The 14,609-nt window shown below is 42.5% G+C and overlaps 1 protein-coding gene across 1 annotated transcript; it reads right to left on the bottom strand.

Moving 5' to 3' along the window:
- Positions 1-5,447: 5,447 nt before the first annotated feature.
- LOC148426810 (transcription factor SOX-4-like) lies at positions 5,448-9,668 on the bottom strand. Its single transcript, XM_088411070.1, has one exon. It carries the CDS (start codon positions 9,229-9,231, stop codon positions 8,002-8,004), a length of 1,230 nt encoding a protein of 409 aa, XP_088267196.1. The 5' UTR covers positions 9,232-9,668; the 3' UTR covers positions 5,448-8,001.
- Positions 9,669-14,609: the final 4,941 nt, after the last annotated feature.

The following is a 14,609-nucleotide window of genomic DNA, read 5'->3' as shown; positions in this document are numbered from 1 at the left end:
TCAGTACAGACACTGGTGTCTTTTTGAAGTGTGCCTCGTAGTTGGGTCAATTTGATTGTATTTAGGTCCCTACTTTTTTCAGAGTCAGTTGATTTTTACTGTCATGAGTGACATTACCATAGCCACATTCCCAGGTCTTGCTTTTTTGCATTCATGCGCTTAGCTCGACACCAACACCATGAAAACACAAATGTGTGACAAAATATTGTAGTTCACTCTAAATTGCATTTGTGTTCCAAATGCTGTACATCCAGGAATGTGAAATTTATTTTGTTTTTGAACAGACCAAAATGCAGTGCATATCTGGCAATACTGATTATCTGTAACATGTGTGGTTTGTCAAGTCATGTGCACAAATTCAAGTCAAATCTGTTTCAAAACCAGACCAAAATAGATCACAGCCACATTGCTGTATGTATGGAACAGGTCATATTACATATTTTAAAAAGAGCAACAAGTGAATTTCACAGTAGTAAGCAGTGTACTTTTAACCAAGTCAACAAAAACAGTGTTTGCTCTTGTGTGCTTGCTGGTTTGACTAAATCGCAACTATAACTACAAATGGAGGACAATATCATGAAATGTCAATGTTTAGCCATGGTACTTGGTAAAAACAAACTGATAAAAGTTATTTTGTGTGGCTCTGAGTTTCAGGCTGCCACCATGTTGGCTTTTTAAATTATGCTTAGGCCAGTGTGACTGGTTGAAATCATGGAAATTATTCAGTTTAAAAAAGAAAAAAATCATGGCCCTTATAATTTGCAATGGAATTGCAGTTTACAGCATATTTCAAACAGGGTTATTATACAGCTCGACATTTCACACTAACAAAGAAGAAAATAAATTGCGTACAAAATGAGATAGAATTTCTTTTTTTCAAATTGTCCATGTTTTGTCATCAACTATGACTTGCCATTATGATTGCATTTTATAGTGCTACCAATTCATATTTAACTGCAACATGTCAAACATATTAGCTTCAGTGTTTGTTTGTTTTTTCCCCTTTTCTGTTTTTCTTAAGGGGATGAGGTTCAGATGTGATTATACACAACTTGTGATGAACTTGCAAGTCTTAATGAGTGATACAATAGGTCAGTGGTCCCCAACCTTTTGATCACCACGGACCGGCTGACTGCTCTAAAAACCACATCATCCTTCTCACTATGTATGTAATATCAACAGCGGCCATGGGTGGCGCCAAATAAACAAAGATCAAGCACAAACTTATTGACTGGTAAACTAAATTATCTCCAAAACATTATTTCGGGTGCAGCCCACGCGGCCTGGTACCGGTTGATCCTCGGACCGGGACTTGGGGAGCACTGCAATAGATGTTATGTGAACAAATATATCCAGGGATGCACTTTTTTGTGGGTTACTCACTTGAGTACCTGGACCTAGTGTTATGTATGCACTTAAATAAATAGGAAGAAATGGGACGCACATGCTTAGGCGCACGAAGGGAAACGAGAAAACTATTACACAGAGATTGCAATGTTACTGCAGTTTTTCCCGCCACCTTCACCTTCAGCTCAAGCTCGAGTGTCATGGATGAAAGTTAAGACGGTATGCAAAAGCGTGAAGTAAAGCATGTGACATTACGCATCAGTGATTTCTGTCGCGCATATGTTCCAGCATTATGTGCACCCATGAATATATATGCGCAAAATGCTCAATTCACACTAACTATTTCCATAAGGCATCTGTGTGTATTGTGTGTAGTTTGCAATATTGTTAGAACATCCTTGTAGCCTGGGACTGATTTGTGAATTTCTTTGCAATTTAATCCCCACATTTATGAAAGAGAATGATAACACAGTTTAGTCTTAGGTATTCAATAAGTTAGCTTGTCAGTACCACAGCCACATGCAATAGAATTTTAGCCATCACACAGACATGCACACATGCCAAATCAGGCAGAGGAGACTGTTGTTTACTCTGACCACCTGAAACATATTTTAGATAGATTAAAGACAATCAGTGAGCACCAATTAGATTCAGCCACAATCAAGAATGGTAATTATAAGAGAGTGTTGGGCGTGGTAGCACAATGTAAGAAATGTTATTTCCTGGTTTAAGACAAGTATTTAGGACTTACACCCAAATTGTACAGTCTGTATATCACTGGTAGGCAGCATATCCATCTGTGCCAACAGGCGCTCAGAGCCCTGTCAGGAAGAGTGGGAGGAAGTGGGTGGAACAAACCATTTTTGAGGTGGCAAGGGAGAGGGGGTTCACCTTAAGTTCTATATATTTCATTAAAGCACTCTATGTTTACGTTTGAGCTTGCTTAAAAAGCACCCTCCCTCCAAAAAATGATAATGTCACCTTCTAGTGTTGTGGGAATTTATACACTCAGTAATTTCCAAAACTCCTTATCCCTCTGCTGAGGGGCGAACATTGGCAAATCTTGAACATTCCTTTTTTAAATACATTCGAAATTTCCTTGCTACACAAAAAAACAAAAAAAAAAAACAAATGAGACTGTTTCAGAATGTCTTAAGAAAGTCTTGAATATAATTGCTACCTTTAAAGAACCTTGACAAATTCCTGATGTGAATGCATGTTGCTACCTTTGTCAACACTTGCAAATGTTTTCATCTCAGTGGGGTAGGGCCTTTACTTTCTCTTGTGAATAAATGGTTTTGAATTGCTAACATTGTGTTCAAACGTGTTCAGCCTTAGCCCTTTAGCCGTATCAATTAAAACGCACACGAAGCTGTTTGTTTGTCAGGGAGCATTTTATTCCTTTTATTTACATGGTACACAAATACACATGGAGTTTTAGTTCATATGGCTCTGTCACATATTTTTTATACATGTTTTACTTTGAGTTGTTTTGGCAGAGAGGTGGGATTAGCACAGGAGTGATCATCCGCCCACCACCCCTCACACCCCAATCCTCACCCACAACACATTGGGCTGCCTTCTTATCTTATTGGTTGACAAACCAGCTCAGTAGCACATTATCATCAACAACTGTGCTTTCGTGCGGAGCAGATGTTTGTCAGTAAAAACAAAGTTGAAAGACTAATTTCACAAATATGCAAAATTACTGTCCGCACTTCTTTAAGAAGATGAAATATGTACAGGCACTGTTTGAAATTTTTGGTGCAAAAGGCATTCATTTTGGGACACTCGAGAGGCCTGAAGTTTATTAATAATAGTTTATTAATAATGGGGCTAATGTAGCAAATGTGCAGATTCAGTCGGGAGCAAAACCTGAATCGAAAACGAGAGAAATACTGATACCACCACTGCTTCGCCCCCCTGGGAAGATAGCTGAGCAGATAGGTCGACATAGAAATACAGTCATGGCTCTCTTTACCCACCCACTAGCACAGCTCTTATCCCCCCCACTGTGGTTTTACTGGACCACTGACTCCAGCAGCGAGACTGTTCCGCTCCACTCTGCTGTGCCCCGGCTCACGCCTGCAACTCTCCCACAGAGGAGTCAGCCGAGCAATGCATGAGCCATGCATGAGCCTGCACACTGAACAGGCTTCCTACAGCTTGGAGGGTCTTAGCACATGCACAGAGGTGCCAGTGCTCTTTGGAACTGTACAAGATTATACGGGAAACTGATGACATTATTATGTGCATGCATGGCGCATGATGATATTTATCATCGGGGGGTTGAGGAATAAAGTATTATACCACAGCTAACACTGAATGACTGCTGAAAGCAATGTGAAAATATTTATATTCACTGAGGAGTCGGTAATTACACCCAGCCATGCACTGTTGGGATAAAACGGATATATAAGCAGATTGCTGTGACTCTGCAAAGGCTTATACCGTTTCTTGGGGGGGGCTGTTGCAGATTCATCGAAATATGCACTGAACATACTGCATTGAACAGCAGCATCTCATACACTTCTCCAAACACTACAATGCATCAGCCTTTTTGATACTGGTGGTCAGCTACATTCCTTTGCTACCGTGTGATAATAAAAACAAAAACTAGGTCGAAAGCCTTAATACAACACATCATGATAAACAAGCTGCGAACATGTAATTCAATTAAATGTTTTCCAATGACACCACTACAAAGAACAGGAAATGGCCATCACATTATTTCATTCTTTGTCATGTATAGACTGATTGTTCACCATTTCATATAGCTAATTAGGCTAGATGTATAGTACACAAAAAAATAATAAAGTAAACCTTGAAGCATGCTCATTTAAACCACCATGCCTGATTGAAGACCATGACCAACCATCAAAAAGTAATCTGCACCCCATAAATCATCACAGAGGAGGCAGACATAGAATGTCTGCTCTCGCTGTGGGGATATCCTTGTACTGTCATTCATTTCATGCAATAGAATTTTAGCCATCACACAGACATGCACACATGCACACACACGCGCATACACACACATACACACTGTAGATATTCACAGACCTAGACAGGCAGACATGCTTGTCAGCGTGCTGGAGGGCCCTTGGCTGACTGCTACTAAACCAGCCCTTCCCCCACAATAAAGATCTGTCTGGGAGAGGGGGAAGGGAAAGCATGACTGTCTGAACATCACACAGCCAGCACACAGCATAATGTGTTAGAATAAAATTTCTTTAAATAACAGACAATGTTCCAATATGAATTAAAGTTGGCCCCTTAATAACATTGTAATTCAGATTTCATAATCATCCATATCAACACTGTGCACTTGGATTAAAAATACTTAAATATGTGATCTTAATGGCTGCACCTTGATTATAATGTAAACTGTGTTATTTTCTTTTTTTGTTTTTGTTTTGGTGAGGGGGGGGGGGGGTGTCTTAAGGGTCTTAAACGTTTCAGGGCTGATACACAGCGGATCGTAGACGTTACATGACAGTCTTTTCAGCAGATGTCACCTTGTGCATCACCGTTTGCAGATAGCAATGGAACTGTCCATGCATTCATTTTGAATACATTATGAATCACACACGAATTGGCAACATGAATATCCCACTTGACTAAATTTTAAAATAAGGTTCAATGTATGCTGTTGCAGGTGTAAATTTAAAGTATTCTAACCTTACTGCATTGGATATCAAACTGCATCTTGTTTGTTAGCAGAATGATAATTATATGAATCAAATAATTAGCATTACCATTCAAGTTTCCAATCCTAAACCCTTAGTCACAAGTCAATTAAGAAAAAAAGGTGTGTACCCATATTAATCACTCCTCGGGGTACAGTATATTTCATTTGAGAACAGTTAGATTTTAAGTGGCCAAATAATATGTAGCTATCACAGACAGAAACACATCTTAGTGTGATCTAGGAAGTGTGTGTCTGAAGAAGGGGGGGGGGGGGGGGGGGGGGGGGGGGTGCAGAAGCGGCTCTTGTACCAAGAGTCCCAATAACAATTGTTTATCAAAGGCAGAATACCGCACCGCTAAAACCAATTGTTGAAAAAGAAAGTTTGAGAATAAAGAAAGAGAATCACAGCTTTTCAGTTCCAGCTGATATTTATTTCCTTCCTTGAAAAAGTTCTGTACACAAGTTTATATCAACAATCTGACAGGCAGTGAATGAACACAATTTAGCTGGCATGAGTTTTCCTCCCTTTTTCTGAGACTCCAAAAAAAGGGTGGTTACTTTGTTTATGGCATGATTGGAGACAATACATGATAATTCTACACAGCATATTGCACAGGATGGATGAAAAATAAAGTTAATATACTTAAAAAACGCTTTCATTTATATATTTATAAAAAGTCCTGAACTGACCACCTTAAAAAGTAAGGATGTGTAAAAGATAGTCGTTCCAGACAGTGCCTGTCTTCGATAGTAACAACATACATAAACACACAATCTTTTTGCTTTATGATACAGTCAAATATACAAAGATTGAGTTTCATTTGTCCTCATTTTTTCCTTTTTTTTTCTGAAAAACACAACAGCTAGGTAACCTGAATCCGAAATACAAATGCTATTCACCATGCCATAAACATACTAAACAATTATCTAATAGTTACCCAACAAGTAGAAAAGATTATATATTCAAATACAATGAGAAACGCAGTACAAGTAGATGTTGCGGAACTCAAGTCGGAAATTTGAATATGCTTGATCTTGATCTTTGTTTGCTATCTAAAAAGATAGCCGATTCAATCCAGTGGCTGGTGGAGTTTGACATCAGTTATGAAAACATCAAGAAAATGAGTCAGTTTTAAAGCTACAATCTCCTTGTGTTGTTGTAGGCAATAGATCAGAAAATTAAATCAAAAATAAGGAGTGGCTGCTTCAGAGACTGACTGTTAAAACTGCATGCTCCACAGGAATAGCTCCTAGCAATAATCAGTTCATGTGTCTTAAAAGAAGCCTGTAACTGGCACTGTAAACTGTAGAAGGTAGTCTGCCACAAAGACTGGTGCTGCGTTCAAGGGCTATGGGGGGGAGGGAGGACAAAGTACATGCATTTGTCTGCATTGCTAGACATCAGTCTAAGATGACAATATGAGATTAGTTACAAAACTCCAAATTCTCACTGGTGATACTGTGGCAAAATTAAACAAATTCATTATTGATTAGAGTTAAATTACAGATAAGGATATCTGCTTTGTGAAAATAGCCAAACGTGGCAGACGAAAACTTGACAACCACTGTATATGTGGCTCACTTTGCAGGAAATTTGGGCAGACACAACAAACAATTTTGAACTTTCCAATAGACCTTGAACGCAGCATGGAAACCAGTCATAAGAGGTTTCACAATCAGGAAATCCAAATGTAGCTGAATTACTAGGTTCCACAGATCGATTGTTGACTCCTCCTTTTCCATATAGATTTGTACAAAAATACACTGAGAAAATAATCAAACTGTTTCCTATATTTTAAGTGTTCAAAGTGTGTACATTTAAATATTAAAAACAAAAATCAAACGTGTGTTTTTAAAACTCTAGCCCTTCGCCTGAGAAGAAAACGTGACAGAACGACAAATAATCCTGTGAGAACAAAAGAGGACTCAACGTGGAAAAAAAAAATACAAAACTGCTTGGCCCAGTATATAAATACAACATCCCATATAAATGACATCTGAATACATGTACAAAACAAAGCTCTGAGAATCAAAACATACTGGTGAGGATTTCTGAAATTAGAATTTTGGTCCTGAATAGTCGAGAACATGTGTATAAAGTTCAGCACTGATTTGTAGTTGCATTTGAATCCTGAAGTTTGAAATATTAAAACAGCTGGTGATAATTTCAGTGTCATTTTATCAAAAAATTATAATAAAATAAAAAAGACAACTGAGGTGAGGCTATCTATACACATAAATAACCCTAATACTGTACTACTATTTGTAACTGCTTGACAATCTCACATAAGATGCCAGCACAAGAGAGGAACAAAGTGAGCTATCATGCTTCAAGGTGTTTTTTCTTTTTTCTTTTTGTTTTTTTTGTTTGTTTTTTTTTTTTTTTTGCTTTTGAGAAGATATCAAACTGAGGGGACAGATAAACAACCCACCTGTTTCATACAAAATCCCTCTGTGACCACACGTCAGTAAAAATGTCGTCCAGAGTTGTGTACCTTTTGAGTCGTGAAATTCACTTGGCAAATTAGTAAAAAAAATGTGAAATGTCCCTTTAAAAAAAATCAGCAACAACATTGATTAAGTGAACGGCGGACCGCGTAACGTGCAAATCAATCACAGTAAAGTCGTTGGGGTCAGTAGGTTCACCACCGAGCACCCCCTCCCCCCAAAAACAGGAACCCCACCAGTGTTACGTTTCTCGCCTTCTCGCTTGTTTTGCGCCCCTCCACGCTCGCCTTCTTCTTCAGTCCTCCGCGGTCCGCACATTCGAACCGAAGCCGCCCACAGACGGGCCCCTTTCGGCTTTAAAGGTTGAGCTTTCCAAGCACTTGCAGGCGAGAAGAGACGCCGCGGCTCTACTTTTGAATGGGTACAAACTGATCTGGTAGTTCGGAGGCAAAGCAGGAAGTTGCCCGCCTAACTCGCGTCCGGGATCCAAGGCTCCGTTTGTTACCGCTCGATTCTCAGTATGTGAACACCAGGTTGGAAATGGTGGACTCCAGCCAGTCCCCGGAGATCATTTCGCTGACTTCGGGCGTGCAGTAGTCGGGGAACTCGAAGTGAGAGCCCCCGGAGCCGGACTCAAAGTTCAAATCCAAGTCCCTGTCCAGCACCGAGGAGCCGAAGCTCCCCAGCGACATGCTGTCAAAGTTGGGGCTCGGGTTCATGTCGAGCAAGTCGTCCTCGAACTCTTCGTCCTCTGAGGAGGAAGAAGACGACGACGAGGAGGAGGCGGAGCAGTGGGAGCCGGAGGGTGTGGGCGAGGAAGCCCGCCGACTACCGTACGCTTGCCCGCCGTGACGCCCCGACGAACCGCCCGGGGACTCGCTTTCTTCCTCCCGGCCGCTGGACGCGTCCTCGTACAGGCTGAGAGGGTCGCTGGAGTCCGCCGAATTGCTCAGCGTCGGACTAGCCGGGACGATAACTGACGAGGCGGGACTGGCGCTCACGCCGCCCCCGTACACGTGATGGTACACCCGCTTGGCCCGCTTGCCCTCCGGTACCTGCTTGGCTGCGGACGACGGAGCCTTGGACTTGCACAGGGAGATGTTGTGGTTGTTGTGATGGTGCTCCGCTGGCTGCTCAGAGGCAAACTGTGAGGCTTTGGCGCTACTGCTGTTCCCGAAAGATGATTTGTGGGCTTTGCTGCTAGGCGATTTGAGTCCGTTTTTCCTCGTAGACGAGGACGACTTGATGCTGGTGCTGTTAGAGCTACTGTTGACTTTTTCCCCCTTCTCCCCGCCGCTTGCCGCCTTGGAAGCGCTCGATTTCACCTTCTTCCTGGGCCGGTACTTGTAGTCGGGGTAGTCCGCCATGTGCTTGAGCCTCAGCCGCTCCGCCTGCTGGATGAAGGGAATCTTGTCGCTGTCTCGCAGGAGCTTCCATCGCTTCCCCAGCCGCTTGGAGATTTCGGCGTTGTGCATATCGGGAGACTGCTCCATAATCTTCCTCCTCTCGATCTGGGACCACACCATAAATGCGTTCATGGGTCTCTTAATGTGGCCGCTCGGAGTTTTACACCACGCCGGGTTGTCTCCCAGCTTGTCCCCGGCGGTCGAGGAGGCCGTGGAGCCGGGGGATAGGGGCGAGTCAGCGGGGTCAAGATCCATGCTCGCCCCGGAGCTCGAATCCCCGCTGAAGAAGGAGGAAAGCGCCTCCGCGGTGCTCTCTGTGTGGCTCATCTTCTGCACCATGCTGCCGCTCTTCTCCGTGCGCTTAAAAGCAAACTCAGCTCTTTTCCTCCCAGCGTGTGAGACGAGTTAAAAAGAAAAGGACAAAAAAAAAAAAAGTCACTCCTGTGATGTGTGTATAAACTCAGTCCAGACTGGCCAAATATAAAACACAAAGTTTAACTTCCAGGGCCTTTTCAGTGTCTGATCTCTCTCCCTTCCTTCTATGTGGTAAAAATCAATAAAGACGAGTGGTGCCCGGCACAACACAGTCTATGCTACTGACTGGCCTCCCGAAGTGCACTTCTAAGTGTTTTATTCTCGGCATCAGCCTGTGTCCCCTCTCCTAGAGACAAAAGCCAGACATGCTGGAGAGGGAAAGGGGAAAAAAAAGGAACTTAGAATGAATAACACGGTCCGCCCTCCATCTGTAGACTTGCAGCAGAGTTTTAAGCAGCCCTGCAGTCTGAGCTCCCTTTGCATGCATTTATCCCTTCCCGAGATACAACTGTGATAAAAAATAAGCCAATGGGAGGCTGTCGCTAGCCTGCCTCGGCGCCAAACCGACGCCCATCTCGGCGCTGATTGGTCCAAAATGGAATCTAATAATAATCAGCGCGTGCAATGAGCAGCCTCGTGTCTGACCTCATTCCAGAATACAAGAAACTTCAAAATTTTTAAAGAGACACAGGCTTACGTTATCGCCCCCTCCCCTTTTTTTCCTACTATACCACCGAGCCCATGTGCATGTCATTAACATATAGCTATAAGGGAAGCAAAGTGTATTTTGCCAAATGGAAAGTTTGAGAACAGTTTGTACTAGTGGGTAAAAGTGAATTCAAGAAAAAGACACCCTGACCCCCCCCCCCCCCCCCCCCCCATTCGGAATAAAGAGCATATAACATAGCAGGAAGTCTCTGCTGGCAATACACTTCCACTGGGGCATTAAAAAAAGCATTTAAACATTTGTCAGTAAAAGGAAATACATTTATTCCCAATTATGGTCATAAGGTGAAAATATGTTGTAGTCTCATATATTTAGCCTATCATAACTTGCCCTCTACGGTGACACGATGTACTTAATATTGCTGTCACTTCCGACGTGTGTGCGTGGGTGGCAGAACACGTTGAATATTGAGCAACAGAGCAGTCGAGCCTCAGCACAATGTCTGACACCTCAGATGGTTGGAGTGATTTGAGAAGTCTCCCTCCGTTCTCTTGTTTTCTCTCTCTCACTCTCTCCCTCTCTAACCATCTAGCTCACTCTGTTGGGCGGTCCTTTGTAGGAACACAACAGACCAACCCCATGCAGGGGCACACACAGTCGTACGCGAAGAGAGGGATTCAGACGGCTGTTCGATGAATGCACACCCATCCAGGCAGTGTGCACACTGACCCCCCCACCCCACCCCACCCCTCTTACACACACACTCACATGCAAACGTACACACACCAAAATCCACAAGATAGCTCAGAAAACGAGCAAACTTGGAGAGCATGGGTACTTGTGCACCAGACAAATAATGCAGCGTGTAAACAATATAAGCTCTTACCCGTGTTTACAGTTTTAATTGGAACGAATACAAATGGCATTTACACACAAATCGCCGTGTTGCATAGTGATCACAATGAATTCAAAGAAGACAATAATATTTTAAAACGTTTTGCTGCTACTTTATCTGGAGAGAAGCTTCAAAACATAAGAAACCACGTGGCCAGCAACTGATTGCCGCTAGATGGCGTTGTAGAGCTAGACAGGATTAAGTTGGGCAATGTAGCAGGCAGAGAATTTGGGATCAGACCCGGCATAAAAAAAACATGTAGGGTGTGTGTCGGGATTGGGGAGGGGGGGGTTACATAATGCCTCTGTAAAAACCATGACACTTGGAGTGTACCTAGACACATTTATGGAGAATAATTTAGACTTGGATGAATTGCTGAACATTCTGTTCGTTTGACCCATGCTCATTTTGGGGCATTTTCAACATGTGAGTGTGAACTAAATAAAACAGACAAGAACTGTTATCACTTCTGAGCCGATGTCTTTTTTACCATCGAAATAATATGAAAAGAGGGATGAGACAGACTAAATGAGGTGACCGCACATTGTGTTTGTAAATGAGAGTCAGAGGTGACTTATACCACCGGTGGGAAATTAGTATGGAAGTGTAGTCACCAGTGTTACTGGATGCATTTCAGTGGTTACAATTATACTCAATATGGCCTCATATCTGCAGTGCATCCAAGTAAAGCAATGGGTAATTGGGCTCCAATTTGTGTGTTCATGGAGCATAACAGCAATGGAAATAAGAATGCTAACTCATAAGCTCTCTCTGCTCCTAAATGTCATTTTAATAAGAAAGTGTGTGAAAATGTAATGACACATTAATATGGTCCATAGAAGTGCTTTGATGGAGTGCTGACATCAACGTTGACAGCCTTTGGATAAGGTGTACCTTCATAAGGCAGCCAGCAATTGTATTTTACATACCTCACCTCATACTCAGTTTGAACACATCTTTTTCTTGAGTAATAATGTCCTGTCTTTTACTTTTGTTGTTGTTTTCTATTGTGCACGCATTAGTATGCCATGCATGCAGAGTCACAAAAGCACACACGCAATCACAAACACAAACACGAGCTGAAAGGAGAAGTCCTGCTTTCAAACTTTCCTCTTGCTTTTTCAGTCATTCTTTTACTGCCATTATTCCAGTGTGTTGCAGCTGCCACGCGAGTTGGAGTGGGTCGCGTGCCAACCCTAATCTCAACAGGTGTTCCTTTGGAAAACTCCCACCACCCCTCGCAACACCCTCCGTACTTCTTTGTCATCCCTAACGCACAGCCTCCCTATTGCTAAATGTTCCCTTCCCCCACTTTGGTCATCATTTCACCTTTTCTTCAGCAAGCTTAGCAAAGAGAGTTTGACTGAAATTGCTTAAACTTAGACACAATTGTAACAAACAAACAAACAAAAAAACAAAGAAAATAACACACAACTAAACTACTGCAGTCTTCTTAAAAGTGGACGACTATGGTTTCTGTGCTCACAGTACCACTTAACAAAATTCTGGTGTACAGCAAATCACAGAGCCAGTTTTGTGATTCAACACGTAAGCTCTGCCATTGTCTCCTGGACCAATGGAGTAGACTGGAAAGTAGTACAATACAAACAGTGGGTTCCTTGACAAATTTTGAGCTTCATGCTTATTATGTTAAAGCAGTCATGGGCCTCAACTTTCATAAAGCAGGTGCATGTAGTATATGAACAAAATGTTTGGAACACAATAAATGAATCAGTCATGTTTTGTGCCCCCTCTTAGCAAGGCATTTCAGACAATTGTATGCCTTCCCCTGGAGATGGGAGGAAGTCATACAGGTACAAGTCTCAACTAAGTCTGAAGTCTTCACCTAGTCTCAAGCAAGCCTCAGGTCATTTTGTCAAGTCAAGTCAAAGGTGATGTTACATTAACTCAAGTCTTGTGCTAAGTCAAGTAAACCCCTTTTCCAATATTAATACCCCCTTTCACACCAAACAGTCGAAGAACTCAACTCAACTAAGTCTTAAGTCTTCACCTAGTCTCATCAAGCCCCAGGTCATTCTGTCCATTCAAGTCAAAGGTGATGTTAAATTAACTCAAGTTTTGTGCTAAGTCAAGTAAACCCCTTTTCCAATGTTAATAGCCCCTTTCACTTCAAACAGTCCAGGAACTCTGAGTTCGTGGTCATGGAGATTCCAGGTCTGAAGTTCCCTGTCTGCGGCCCACGAGATTGCATTAATACCTAGGGACAGTGGATGGGATAGCTTATTCAAAATGGACTGATGATGTGAGGCAGGGGGAAGAAACTGCACTCATCCTCATGTCTATTAAGTGGTGCGAACTAAAAAGGCGAATGACAAGCAGGATGATGAACTAAAGTACCTGCCACGCACTCCATGAAAATGGAACTTATTTAGCTTTTTCTTTATTTATAAGCAGCTCAGATTGCTTGATGGGAATAAATGCATATACGTTATTTGAGCTGTGCAATCTATCAACAAAAAAGCTACGAGTAGCTAACGGAGTGAGCACTTTCATACTTCCAGTGAGTGCTTAGTGACGGGAAGCTTGATAAAAGTACACGGCGGAAAGGACCGTCTGCATTGACATCAATCGGCGGGTGTGGGCCCGCTGCAGTTTGTGCTCGGTCCGTGTTCTTTTCGGGGGATTGCATCGTAGAGAGCTTGCCGGAGGACACAAAATCAAAGGCGGGCATCGGCGAGCGCTTCCTTGTCACCCCGCACGAGCTTTTAGGGAAGAGGACGCCATGGACTAGGCGCCAGCTGTGGTGGAGTTTCTGATGCCTGAGAAAAGTCTGCTTTAGTCGGGCGTGGGCTTGCTGCACGATGTGTGTGTTCTTTTAGTGCCTTTGCATTGTGGAGGGCATCTCGGGAGGCATAGAAGCAAAAGCTATGAAAAGAATACACGGACTGAGCACCAATTGTAGTGTGTTTCTGATCCGGATCAGCGGGATGTAAATCTGCTCCAGTCGGTGTTGTCCGTGTAGTTTTTTCAAATATTTTTGTCACAAAAGCGCTTGCTCATGGAGGATGCTCCGTCAGCGACTCGCCTCTTCGCTTAGTTGAAGCAAATTGGCAATGGATGTTCTTGTCACTGTAAATACTCAGTAGAGTCTGTCCCAGAGCACCCATCCACCTTTCAATTTTCTCTCTTTCCATTATTTCAAAATTTTAAACTGACCACAGTGAAAACAAAGCGTAATGGCGGTTGCTTATTCCTAATCAACACACCCTCAAGTTCAACCAACCAATGAGCATTAGTTACCACAACACGCCCCCCTCAAGCTACCCGCGTAGGTAGCCGAAGACCCTAGTCGCAACTAGGCACTGAGAAGGTTCCTCATCGATCTTGAGGAGAACCTTCCAGACCCTGAATGTTTTTTGGTGTGAACGGAAAGGGGAACTCAAGCCAGGAGGGGACAGCGGAAGAGTTCCTGCTGTATGAAAGGGGCTAATTTGGACTTCAGAATTTGGCCTATATGGAGAAGAGCAATAAGGTCAAATCATATTACTGTATTAGTCAATTTATTTAGCGCGTATGTACACTATGTGTACTATAACTTAGGGTAATGCATTTCACTTCGAAACAACACTGTAAAAACAGTTGGGTCAAAATTGATCTGACGATGAGTAAAAAAAGAAACACTCTAATATTTGGGTCAATTTGACCCAACTTGGGTTGTTTTATGTAAAGCAACGAATGACTTGCACAAAACGATCTTTTTGGGGGGTCGTTTTGTATACAACAATCAGAGCGTTGGGTCAAAAATATTGGGTTTGTACTTTTTTTTTACCCTTAACTTTTGAGATTGTCTTGAACAATGAGCAAAACAATCCAGAATGT

This window comes from Hippichthys cyanospilos, chromosome 3 (assembly GCF_059441005.1).
Source record: "Hippichthys cyanospilos isolate Australia breed blue-spotted pipefish chromosome 3, RoL_Hcya_1.0, whole genome shotgun sequence".
In the NCBI taxonomy this organism is placed as follows: domain Eukaryota; kingdom Metazoa; phylum Chordata; class Actinopteri; order Syngnathiformes; family Syngnathidae; genus Hippichthys; species Hippichthys cyanospilos.
Note: the sequence above shows the minus strand (reverse complement) of the source record. Positions and strands in the feature narration are given on the sequence as shown.

Bases quoted from the DNA above. Each gene is read 5' to 3' on its own strand.
- LOC148426810 (XM_088411070.1), bottom strand. From the start codon at position 9,231: ATGGTGCAGAAGATGAGCCACACAGAGAGCACCGCGGAGGCGCTTTCC.